We start from the raw sequence: 13,131 nt of genomic DNA, 5'->3' as shown, positions 1-13,131 counted from the left end.
GTGGTTTTCTTCTGTCAGGCACACAGGCTCCGCAGAAACTTTGCAGGAATATTCTGAACAGGTTTTTTTCTTATCTTTGCAGGTCATGCAATATTTAAACTTACATATCTAAGCAATCATGACTACAAACACCTTTACTTTGAATCAGATGCTGCTACTGTCAATGAAATTGTACTGAAGGTGAGTATTAAATTTTAACGTGACCCAAAATCCTGGGTGTTTCAGCACTTGTTAGACATGAAAGTGTTCAGGAGGCTCTGGAATACACAAACAGTGTAGTGCCTGAGGACCACTAAGGTGTATTTAACTCACCAGGCTAGCTCCTTGGTACCTATTGTTTTATTCATTATGCAAACAGCCGTACAGCAGACTGCCTACTTGTGTATAAGTATTTCCTTTTATACTTGTTCCTAGTTAAGAGAAACACTGCTTTCCTGTGGAATTTTACAGGAAACTGCCCAATTTCATTGTGTCCACATCGTTCCCACCCGCAGACACATGAGATGGTCTGCAAGCAATGTCGCAGTGGTGGTGTGCCCCAGGACCTGCATCCTGCACGGCACCATGGTGCTGCTGTGTGGCTGCTGCGCAGCACCCAGCCACAGAGACCCAGGCAGGGCTCCCAGCTCATGTAAGCACTGAACTGGGACCACAGGGAGCCGCAGGAGCAGCCATCCCGGTCTGCAGCGAACTCAGACGGAGCTCAGCAGCAGCACAGGAGGCTGAGCAGAGATCCTGGCACCACGGGAGCTCTTGGAGCTGGAGTTAGCGTTCAGGGCTCCAGCAAAACTGCTGTTCAAGGCCATGGGTTGATGCTGGGTTGGCAGCTCCAGCACCGGCTCAAGCAGCGGCAGTGGCATGGCCAGGACAGTGCTGCTTTCCTGCCTTTCATGCATCTTTTCCAAATGCAGATGGAAAGCAGAAAGGTTATTTTTCTCACCATGTTACTTTATCACAATTGTTTGCTTTTCTCATGGCTTGTCCATACGCTTACTTTCTGAAACAAATTTTTCCAACAGTCTTGGAAGATTAAACTCAATTTTCCACAAGCTAATATTTTACAGCAATTCAGATCTGAAAAGCAGTAACTTTGGCAAACCATCTGTTATCTTTGCTTTCGTTTCTGTGTGGAGTTTAGAGGATTGCAAAATAACTGACATACAACCATTTTTATTAATGCCATAGAAAGTGAATGTATTTGGGAGGGTTTTGACTTTGTGAACCGTTGGGCCAATTCTTTCGTTCCTGCTTTATCTTAAATAAGCTGATGTAATCCGGAACACCTTGACACATCTGAAAGTGGTCATAAAAGAAGGGTGAAAAAGGGTTGCTTTGAATAACATGAATATTCAAGAGAGAAATACTATTGAACAGTACTTTTTGTCTTTAAGTTGCAGGTTGTTTCTATAGAACTTTTCAGGTTTCATGCATAAGTTGCCAGTTTGTTTTCGATTCCATCAGCATTAGGAGAAATCAGACTTTTCAAATTAGGCTTTTTACATGATCAAGTGAGAAAGACTGAGGCTTTATTGACCATGAAAATTCCCTATATTTTTATGCCTTAAGCTGTAATATGCAATGAAAGTGAAACACTCTACAGTGCATAAAATTGTGCAAGTTTTAAGCCACAGCATATTAACCAGCTAATGGCAGACCAAAGGGCATTTTTATCTTTTTGATTCTTGCATTAACCTTCCATTAAAATTATCTATGTGATTATCACAAAGCACTGGAGATCATAAATTTAGGGAATAGCAGGCTTGTTAAATATCATTTAAAAATGCTTTCATCAAGTAAAATGTGCCAAAACACAGGGAAACTATGAGATTAGCTGAGTATGCAAACATCATAATGAAAGAATTACTTTTATTGAAGCTGATAAAGTCTTTTATTGAAGCCCATTGCTATATTAGACCAGCACTGTGGGTCTTCACAGCCTGCTGTGTTAACCCAGAGGCTGGGTGATAAGGGTGGGATGAGGGGAGAGGGATGCTCCTGTGCCAAGCCGAGGGCTGCAGAGGGAGAGCTGGAAGTGGCCATGCACTGAGTGGAGCTCTCCAGGAGCTGTCTCTGCCATGGTTTTGTTGCCAGCCCATTGGGACCAGTTTCACTAGGGCCTCATGCAGTTGGTGGCAGGAGGGCTGCTGCCTACTGAAACACCAACAGAATTAAACACCGTTTCATGTCTTGCAGGTTAACTATATACTAGAGTCGCGAGCAAGCACAGCCAGAGCAGATTATTTTGCTCAGAAACAAAGAAAACTGAGCAGGAGAACAAGCTTTAGCTTCCAGAAGGAGAAGAAGTCGGGACAGCAGTGACACTGAGCCTCGAGGAGAGCCTGACGGCCGCGTTGGGAGGAGGAGGAGATGCTCCCCACCGCCCGAGACAGGTGGGAGCCAGGACTGCGGAGCTCCTGCTGCCAACGGGCAGGAGCAGCGGGGAGAAACCTGCATTATCCCGTCTCTCACGGCTGGAAGATTATCCCTCGTTGGTGATGGGAAGTCTCCCCTGTGACAAAAATAAAGAGCCATATCAGCCGGAAAGAAGACTGTTACGCTTCAGGTTCCTTTGATTAGAAATAAGAGAATGACGTAGACTGGCATCATTTAATTACTGTATTATGTACAATCACAAGGAGAGATGTGATTACATAGTATTTCACAGCCTGGTTAAAATAAATTATATACATCTGTAATACACCCACGTACACACAGGTATTGCTTGTGACATGATCAAATTTCTAAAAACAAAATGTAGGACAAATGTATCCATTTTTACTATTAATAAACAGATGTAATCTTTTTCAAGGTCCATATGATGCACAGTTCTTTGGGGGGGAGGCTGCAGTCCCAGATGGTTTCACTTCTGTTGCTGAAGTGCAGGAGGCAACCGTGAGCCAGGGAACAGCAGCCATTGCAGGGGAGCCCATTTGTGAAGCAACGCTGAGACAGTCGAGTCTGTCGTGGGTTGTTTTGTTCAGAAATGCTTTTATTTAACTGTGCTTTTCAGCTCTGCATACGCGTTACCAGAGGTCACCGCCTGTGGTCAGCACCGTGTTCTGAAACCCAAGGCAGCGTCTTCATGGTTGAAGCAGGAGCATCCTTTTGTCCACAGGAGCGCGCTGGGATCTGCCCTTCCTCACTGAGACCTCCTGCGCCTGAGGACTGAGAAATGCCTTCACGTAATATTATTCTTTAATAATAAACATTAAGACCTGCTTTGTACTGGGATTTGTAACTATTCTGGCCTTGTCCATCCTTAGTGCATCAGGGAACACATGAATGGGGTTGCTGGGAGCCAGAGCTGTGGTTTTGGTCCAGTTCACCAGAGGTGTCTTTCCTAAATCTCTCCAGGTTGCTGAAGCTGCAGCTCTCTGCACAGCTCCTGTGGGTTTAGTACCAAGAACATGCCCGCAGCGGGCTGCAGGTCCTGGGGCAGAGCAGGCTCCCTCCTGCCTCCCAGTGCAGCCTCTTCCAGCCTCTTACCCTGCTTTTGTATAGAGAAAACTTGCTGAGCCTTAACGCATCCTTTAGGCATTAACGCTGGGGCAGAGAGGGCTGTTTGCCACTTACCTGTCGCGTTTGAGTGCTTGGTATTTAAAGGTTACCCCTCCTGGCGCCGATGTCGGTGCTGCCCCGAGGGGAGCCCTGCCTGCACCACGGAGGCCGGTCTCACTGTACAGTCTTCCATGATACCTGCAGAACAGGAGAAACAGCATTTTATAGTGTGATATTCAACTTTTTTATCTTTTATATGTGCAAACGCAGCACAGATGCAATGGGGAAGGACCCTTCAACTAATGCAATGTAAATGACTCCTTTAACCAACTTTGTGAACTATTTAACATTAAAGTTGTTACGTGAATGTTCTTTTGCCACCCAGTTTCAATTCTTTTTAACTGAACTAAACTGAACCTACAGAAGTCTCCAACTTCTTTCCATGGCCGTAGTGCTGTTGCCACCTAATTATTTATTATAAGTAGGTATTCACTATGTGGAGCATTTTGCTTTCAGTAAAGCCCAAAGATTCACCTAATAAAATACCCGCTGCTGTCTCAACTGTGGTAACATTTGTGGGCTCATACTCACTTGCCCGGCCCATGTGCACCTACACCATGTCATGAATCACCTTCCATGGGATGTGTTTGTATTGCAGCCTCCCCATGGAGCCAGGACATGCAGCCTGTCCAGAGGGAGCACAGCAGGGATGGGACACTGCTGCTGGAAGATGCTCAAGGGCTTGGTGGGGAATGGACAAGGTGTGGAGCCCAGAATGAGCTTATTTGCTCTGAAAGAGCCATTCACCGCTAAGAAGTGAATTTACTTTTAAAGACCAGCTTCAGCTGAATACTGATGTGGAGGCCTTAAACTCTGGTAATGTCCCCTCCCTCAGAACAGACTTCTCTGGTGTTCAGTGTTTGCTGAAAGAGTTAAATCCGAGCTCATGGTTGCAATCTGTGCGCAGCTGAACACAAACCCATCCCGGGCTGGTCTTTCCCCGGTAGTTGTAGATTTAATTGATTCAGATGGGCATTCAACTGGGTCAGAAAAGCAAGCTGTTCCTTCCGTGCCTTGTTACAGGCTCCGGAAGGAGAGGGTGGCTGCCGCTCATATAGCGAGGATGGTTCCTTAGTGCCCTGTATCGAGGCATCAGAGGGTTTCTGCCTCTCCCTTACTTTGGGTGCTGGACCTGGCCTGCACGTGCACCTGAGGGTTCGCCCCTGATTGCACCTCATGGAGCCCAGCGTAGGCTTGCCCTTGTCACAGGCACAGACACGGGGACAGTCAGGGACACCACCGCGAGTGCCACCAACCGCAGAGAGGTTTCCCTCCCGGTACCATCAGCGCTGGGGCGCTCGTGCCCCTGGGCTGCCCTCAGCCGGTGCTGCCCAGGGCTGTCACTCGCTGCCCTCCTTGCCTGGCTTTGCCCAGGTGGTGCTGCTCGGAGGAGCCCGGATCCAGCAGGACAGGGGTGCCCTTTGCGGTGAGACCCCGAGGTCCCTCCTTGTGCTCCAGGAGTGACAGAGCCTGTGCCTGGCAGATCTGTGGATGAATGGAACAGCCCACGAGCGGCTTTGCTGGCTCAGGAGCAGGCGGCCAGGTGAGGGTGGCCAAGGCTGCTGCTGCCATGGAGATGAGCCCTCATCCCCTCCTCGGGTTCATCAGTATTGAGAAACCTCTTATGAGAGGGCAGCCAGGCCTGTGCTGGCACCAAGGCAAGAGTCTGAGCCTCTCGGTGCTCTACGGGGGTTTGCCATGAACTCCTCAGGAGCAATGGGAGCCAGAGGCTCCTTTGGGTTCAGGTTGGTGGGAGCCTGGCGCATCCCAGGGTCTCCTGTGGCTGCCCTGCAGGTAATGGTGGCAGAGCTGGGATGCGCTCGGGAGCAGGAGGCAAAATCCATTGCACATCCCTGCGAGCAGCCCTGACATGAACGGGGGGGTTATTTATGGAGCCGTGTTTGTAATGGGCCCATGAATTTCATGGCGACGCGAGCTGCAGTGGCTGCGCTCTTGGGTGCTGCTGCTGCTGAAGTTAATGCCCCTTAAATCACACCCCAGTGCAGGCGGGGACAAGGACAGAGAAGAGGACAGGGATGCGCGGGCACAATGGGCACAGGGGTGCTGGGCGCTGCCCCTTACCCAGGGCCACTGAAGCAGCTGAGCCATGGGGAGGGCTGGCACCATGCACATCCCGGTGCTGCCGCAGAAAGGGTTAAGCTCTGCCGTGGTTTATTCTCCACGCACACCTCTACTTAACTGCAAAGAGGAGAGAGGGGAAAGAAAGGATCTCAACAGGGTGTTGTTCACTCTAAAAACCCTAAGCATGATTTGTGAACTCTCACAGCCTTGGTAATCTCATCAGAGTAATGGGATTATATTTCAAATCGCCGTGGCCTGTTCATTACACGTTTAAACTCCTTTGACAGAGGAAAAGTTAAATAAAACGTGTGCGTCAGCCCTGCTTGGCTTTCCCGGTCCCGTGCCCTGATCACACAAACAGGCGCTGAGCTGCGGAATGAAGCAATAATGCGCTCATTTGTCCCTTTCCCGACAAGTCACATAGATCCGTAACTGCGAATGGGCCGCTGCCCGGGTGGGGAGCGCAGGGGCAGCCCGGGCCGGGCTCAAGTGATGCTTTCCGCCCCGGAGCGGGGCTGGAATCCCCGCAAGCCCCGCGCTGCCGCCGCCCGCTGAATTCCTCCACGGAGCCGAGGAGCGGCTCCTGCGCTCCTGCTGCGGCTGCCCCGACCACGGGCACCCGCTGGGGCCTCTGCTCGGAGCCACCCTGGAGGTGCTGCCGTGGCCGCGGCGGCTCCCGAGGCGCAGCCACGCTGAGCTCCTCCTGCTCTGCGCGCCGCAGCGCCCATCACCTGGCCCTGCAGCGCTGCTCCACCGCTGCCCCAGGCTGGGCCGTGAGCATCACGGGGGGACGCGGCTGAGCTCGGACCGAGTGCGGTGTCTCTGAGTCTCACATGGGACTTTGCCGTTGGAATTCAGCCCTGTTCCGGGAACTGCTCATGAAGAAGCTCATAGGGAGGCATTGAGGCTGCCAGCGGGCAGGGCTGTGCTGTGCTGAAGAGGAGGGCTTCACGTCGGGGAGCGCTGGGGGCTCTATTAGGGAGCTGAAATGCCAGATAATTAGAAATACACCAGCAAACACCGTTATTGTCAGGAGGATGCAGTTGCATCCAGTAATGAAGCAATTATTAATGAGCAACTGCAAGGCTGTCATTAATTTAAGCTTTTCAGGATCACAGGCTAAGGCAAGGGAAATGTTAACACAGAGCTGGGGCCGGGGCTTTTCCCCGTTATGGGGTTGAGCAGAGCGGGGCCGTCTTCTCGCCCCCATCCCCATGCAACCACGGGAGCAGAGGGAACTCCTTCACCGCCGGGGCCACGGGATGGGGACAAGGGTGGGGTCGCGGAACCACCCCACGCCGCAGCAGCGTGGTCGAGGCGCCGGTGGCTCCATGGCACAAGCGCTGCGTGCGTTTGGGGCCGGTGCAGCCGGCGCCGCTCCCGCACCAGCGCTCAGCCCCGCGCCGCAATCTGTCACGGCGGCTGGGGCTCGCCGGCTCTGCAATATGTACCTCATGTCTGGGCTGTCATCGGACATAATTCCTCCCTGCTGGCATATTGCTGATTTGTGCATAAGTGATGCATGCAATCCACCTGAGCTAGGAGTCAGGGGTTTCTTGATCTGGGGCTGTCAGGGCAGAGTGTTTTAGTGCCTCCTGCGATTAGCTGGAATTGACAGGCCCTGAGAGCGGGGAATTGCACAACAGGGGAATTAACAGCCGGGGACTGGAGTGGAGTGTGGCACTCGTTTAATCTGCAATTTATCAGTTTACGCGGCTTCTTGTCGCAGGAGGAAGATTGCGCTCCCAAAGAGAAGGCTCCCTTTTTCCTTTCATATTCCCCTGATGGGAGAGGGATGGGCAATACTCGGATGCTGACATTTGCTGGCTCCTGAAGGGTTACCAGCCCGTGTTTTGCAGGGGGTACCAGTACAGAGGTGAGAACATCCCCAGCACTGGGCCACGGTTGCAGGGACCCCCATCCCTAACCCCAACCCCTTCCCCAACTTCACCCCCCGAGCTCTGCCTCCGCAGGATGGCCGGATCCCCACCTGCTGTGAGGCCACCGCAGCCACCTCAGCATCACATCCAACCTGCGCCAGGCTGATGGTGCAAAGGCTGATCAGCCCCTTCCCAGCGCTCCCTGTCCCAGCAGGTCCCTGCCTTGCCCCCTCCCCATCCCCATCACACAGATGCTCCCATATCCGCCCGCATCTCCATGTCCCCGGTGCTGCACGGGAGCTGCAGTGGAGCAGCTCCAAGCTCAGCACATTCCCCATGGGCAAGTCCCGGGCAGCCGCAGCCGCTCCGCACTGGAGCCACTGAATTTGGCCGGTTCCACAGGAGGGTCCGCAGAGCTGCAGCCCCATGGCTGGGCCGTGCAGGAGGCACATCCCAGGGCTCGGAACGCAGCAGCCGCGGCGGAGCCACGGCGCACGCTCCAATTTTGATAATATCATTAGAGGCTGATAATGGTTTCCAGGAACACTGCAGCCTTTCTGCGAGGTGACAGCCTGTAAAGGCAGCATGACAGATAATGTATTCTACAAGGGTACAATAATGTGACTCCAAGCACATTAAACTCCTTTAATGTGGGTGACATACACCTTCCTCTTACCATACATTATCATCCTGGGGGCACACAGCACACAGCGGCACCGGGATGGAACCCCGGTGCCCACGGACCCAATCCCTGCCTTGCTCCTGGTGCCGGTGCCAGTGCTGGCGCCCCAGAGCCCCCCATGCCCACAGTGGTTCTCACAGCAGCCGTGTTCACCCTTCTCCTGGTGCGAGGAGGTTAAACCACACGATGCGAATGCTCTCGCTGCGTGTAGGCGATCTCCTTGGCCTGCTCTGATACTGCAAACCTTTATCCAACCTCATGGTATCAAAGATTACTTATAATGAATTAAATACGTTTTTAGCAGCTTCTTTCCACGGTTACTGCCACACTTTCCCTGCCACTTCAACTTAATTAGGGAGGCCTTGCTAAAGAGATGGGAATAAATGCATCTATAGAAATATATCTGTGTATAAATGAAGAAAGCAGGCACCGCGGGTCAAACCAGTACTTTCAATTTATTGCCCTGGTACATTCATTTGTAAATAGCTTTGCCTTGCTGGTTTCTAAGTGCAAGGCTAATGTTGGAGTGCTTAAATTAATAGTGACGCACACCTTTCATTATTGCTATTAAATTAGGTGCTGGGCTTTGATGGATTCACTTGTTGCTGAACTAAAAGCCTCATAGATGTGGGTGTGCGTATCCATTTGGTTTTACAGCAAATTTAGGTCTTAATGTCAAGGCAGACAGAGCTGAGCAAGTTCCTCCTCGGCACACTCTAATTAGCAGGACAGGCACCTCCCGTGGCCCCAGCCCTGCTCCTCGGGAATGCTGGCGCAGGCTCGCTGGTGCAGGGATGGGGAGGAAGAGCCACGGGCAGGAGAACGTGCCCGCAGCCTGGCGGTTTGGGTTGTGCTTCCAGCATGGCAACCCTCAAAGAAGGGGGAGCTGGGACCCCCTGGCATCATACCTGGCACCGAAAGGCTTAGTGGGTCCATGCTGCGAGCATCATCCCCACGCCACTGCTGCATCCCGCATCCAGAGCATCTGAAGCATAAACCGAAATCAAAGTTCCTGCAGACACGTGGTGTTGTGACACGTAACATCAGCCCTGTCACCTCCCCAGCCGTGACTGATGAGTGACACAGCCCCCTGGGACACACGCACAGCACCAGGGAGCCTGCACCGGGGTGTTCATAGGGGTCCCACTGGCCCATGCTGGCCGGGGGCTATGGGTGCCCCGGGACCCTCCTGGCACCTTCCTTGCTCTGGCTTTTATAGCTCCTGCCAGTGAACCCAGAGTCCAGGGAAGGAGAGGCTCGTGCCTTGGGCAGGGAAAGCGATGGGGGCAGTTTGGGCAGGCGATGCTCAGGGCACTGGAGGGAGCCACAGCCAGGAGCTGGGCATGGCAGGGAGCGGGCAGCCTCCTGCCAGCTTATCCCAATGGAAGCGCTGAGAGGGCTGGGGCTGGGGAGCACCGAGTCTCCAGGGGTCACTGGGTCAGGGGGCTGCGGCACAGGGTTTGAAATGGAGCTGCGGGATGGAGCTGCAGGATGGGGGCTGCGGGATGGGGCTGCGGGATGGGGCTGCGGGATGGGGCTGCGGGATGGGGGCTGCGGGATGGAGCTGCGGGATGGGGGCTGCGGGATGGAGCTGCGGGATGGGGCTGCGGGATGGGGCTGCGGGATGGGGGCTGCGGGATGGGGCTGAAGGATCGAGCACGGGCCGGGGATGGGGCTGCGCTCTTTGTTCTGCGCCGCGGTTCCCACTCCTAGCGTGCCATCTTGAGGCCATCGGCTGCAGCCTCCCAGCGCCGCGCCGGCTGCGCGGCCGCCACCGTCAGCAGCATCGCCACAGCCCAGGCCCCGTGCCCCCGCTGGGGCCCGCTCAGCTCCGCTGGCATCCACCCCTCACCCAGCCCAGCACCCCCGTGCCGGGCCCGGCGCCGGCTGTGCTCAGCCCCGGCGGCCCCGGAGCCGGGTGGGCCGTGGTGAGCCCCCCACGCTGCGGCCACCCTCGCCCCTACCTGGGCAGACGATCCCCGTCCCAGCGCACGGCGCGGGTGGGACACTTCCCCTTGGCACAGGGCCCTGCTTCTCTCTCTGTGAAGCTTCATTATTAACCAATGGAAGTTAAATCCCCGTGGTAAGACACCTCACAGATCTGATAAAGCCCCGATCCAATTACTTGCCGATGTTTGCTCTCTTTGAACGGGACTTTGAGGTTGGGTTTTTTTCTTCTCCTGAAGGATTTTCTACCTTTCCTCTGCTCCAGCTGATAGAATGATGCCAGCGATGGGAGCAGTGGGCATGGTGGCCAGGGCTTAGCCGAGGACAAGCCACTGCAGCCACCGAGGGGCTGAGACCCCCCGGCCATGGCATCCTCTGCAGCTGGGGGGTCTCAGCCCCTCGGTGGCTGCGGGCAGGGCTGGCAGACAGAGCATCATCCAGCCATAGGCTCTCCAAGCAGCTGGCATCAGCAACCAGGTCAGCGCCTAGCCTGAGGGACCGACATCCCTGTGTCCAGAGCTGGGCAGAGACATCTGTTCACTGCAGCCTCCCTGTGCACAACGGGGTGCCCAAAGCGCCCCAGGGAGGGGGATGCAGCCAAAAGAGGGGGAGCGGGAGCCCCCAGGCTCTAGGGAGCTGTGCTGGCACAGGCAGCAGCCAGCAGCACAATTACAGCATCCCCTGGCCATGCAGGGCTCTGCACCCGCTGTCGGGGCTTCAGCAAAGTGCTGGTTGTGGTTGCCTCTCCATGCTCACGCTCTCCAGACACCAATCCCCACTGTGCATGGACTGCAGGTGTGATGGCTTGGGCCACCCCGCCCGGCTCATCCTCGCCGTGAGAGTGGCAGCAGGCGGGGTGAGTGGGGCAGGATGAGCCTCTCCACGCCTGCACAGGGACACAGGCTTGGAGCTGGTGGTGGTGCCATGCCGCAGCCGGGACCCCTCTGCCAGCAGCGGTGCTTGCGCGCGGGCAGTGCCAGGCACACAAACTCCCCTTTTGTGGTGCTCGTTGGCATTTTAGAGATAATAAATTGCTAATCAACAGCCACCACCCCCAGTGTCCTCCGCAGTAACGCTCCAATAATTAATTACAAACCACAATACCGATCAGGTTGCACGTCCTCCGTCTGCACTGACAATCATTAACCATAATACGAGATTTATAATGGTGAGATGCGGAACCTGGTGAGATGAACTGCTCCGCTTTTTAATCAGTTTTATGGGATGATATAATGCATTGATCGACAAAGACAAGATACAGCGCGTGTTCCCGTGTCTGGGGCTGCGCAGCCTGCTTAATTTAGATTTACAAAGAGTTGCTTGATCCAGAGGGGAGAGAACTGGTAAAGATGGACAGCATGGAGCCGTTGTACAGGACAGGGCCATTGCACAGGGCAGAGCCATTGTACAGAACAGGGCCGTTGTACAGGACAGAGCAGCTGTACAGGACAGAGCCATTGTACAGCACAGCCCGTGAGGGAGCTCTCTGGGCAGGGTGGTTGCCAGGGCTGCTGCAGACCCAGTTTACCCAGTGCTGGGCAGGGCTTCCCAAAGCACCCATCCAGCACCCATCGCTGGTGATGCTGGTGGGACCCCAATGGGTTTGTCCTATTGCTGGCCCCATTGGCACAGCACTGGGCAGTCAGTGCCTGCCTGCACATACGTGCCTGGGCCTGCCCCTGCCCAAGCCCTTCCTTCTTCCCCCCCCCCCCCGAAATGCATCTGTGACTGGGGCATCGCCTTCCCAACCAGTAGGGCCCAGTGGCAGCCGGACAGCTGGTAACCATATTGGTGTGTCTTGGGCTGTCATATCGCATTTGCACGCCTGCTCTTGCTCTGCATCCGGGGAGGCCCTTTCCAGGTCAGAGGCTGCATCCAGACAGGAGGAAAATTCCCATTTCCCCACCAAGACTTTAACTGTGAAGTGGCCTGGACTCGGCTCCTCCGTCCCCAGCAGCATCCCTGGCACATCCAGCCCTGCATCACTCACCCGCCACGCAGTGTCCATGCAAAGGGAACCTCGGAGGAGCTGAAACAGTCCATAGGGAGTGGGGCTGTGGTTAGTGCCAGGCACGGGGAAAGAGGGCTTGTCAAAACGGGGGGTTTCATTCTTTTAGTTGAAAAGTTTAACTGATAAAGGTAACTGAGAAGCTGTGGTACACCCAGGCTTCTGTTAGGCGTTTGATGTAATGGTACATGACGTTTTGATTAAAAAATTAGCTCTATATAATATCAATAGAGCGCACATTAAAAGGATTAAGAATTGGCTGACTGACAGGTCTCAAAAAGCGGCTGTCAATGGGGAATCATCATCGGGTGATGATGTTCAACATTTTCATCCGCGATCTGGAAGTAAATATGAAATCAGCGCGGATGAGATTTGGGATGACAAGGATTAGCGGGGCGGCGGGAGCGCTGGCGAGGGGGAGCTGTGGGGGCTGAGAGGACGTCCTGCACGAAGAGCCTCCAGAGCCCACTGCCACAGGGAGCCAAGGGCAGCCGAGCCCTGCCAGGGGTGAGTGAATGCTGGGTGCTGGGGTCACCGTGGTCTTGGCACCCTGAGAGTGGCCAAGTCCTGCTCCTTTGGCTGGAGGGAGGGCACCAGGGGCACCCCTAAGCACAGGGGGGCTTGGCCAGGATGGTGCTGGAATAGGAATAAGGTGTGGGGTGATTGCCCAAGGGGAGGACCAGGGTCTGGCACTGGAAACGTGATGAAAACCTGAGGAACCAGAGCGTTTCTGGCTGGGCGCAGCCGGGAGCATCGCTCTGCCTGGAGTGACAGCCCAGGGGCAAGGGGCGCCCAACCCAGCTCAGTCCTGATCCACCCCCGCTGCTTGTGCCACAGCAGCCGGGGGTCCCGCGGGGACGGAACAGCAGCAACGGGAGGGCAGGGCTCAGCCACCCGCACAGCCCCCCTCGCCCTCCGCCCGAGGCGAGCGGTGCCTCTGCCGAGGCCCGTGCGGGAGCTGTGCGCCCCCGAGC

General features: G+C 54.8%; 1 protein-coding gene across 4 annotated transcripts in view; it reads left to right on the top strand.

The window, feature by feature from the left end:
• Window positions 1-2,803, top strand: part of MAPKAP1 (MAPK associated protein 1) — a 97,947-nt gene extending 95,144 nt beyond the window's left edge. For all 4 annotated transcript variants that reach the window (XM_065695887.1, XM_065695886.1, XM_065695885.1 and 1 more), the window contains 2 exons: window positions 83-180; window positions 2,194-2,803. In XM_065695887.1, the coding sequence (XP_065551959.1) occupies window positions 83-180; window positions 2,194-2,319 (224 nt within the window). In that variant the 3' untranslated portion in view covers window positions 2,320-2,803. The remainder of the gene's footprint in view (window positions 1-82; window positions 181-2,193) is intronic.
• The last annotated feature ends 10,328 nt before the right edge of the window (window positions 2,804-13,131 follow it).

Source organism: Lathamus discolor, chromosome 15, assembly GCF_037157495.1.
Source record: "Lathamus discolor isolate bLatDis1 chromosome 15, bLatDis1.hap1, whole genome shotgun sequence".
NCBI classification, from domain to species: Eukaryota; Metazoa; Chordata; class Aves; order Psittaciformes; family Psittacidae; genus Lathamus; species Lathamus discolor.
Note: the sequence above shows the minus strand (reverse complement) of the source record. Positions and strands in the feature narration are given on the sequence as shown.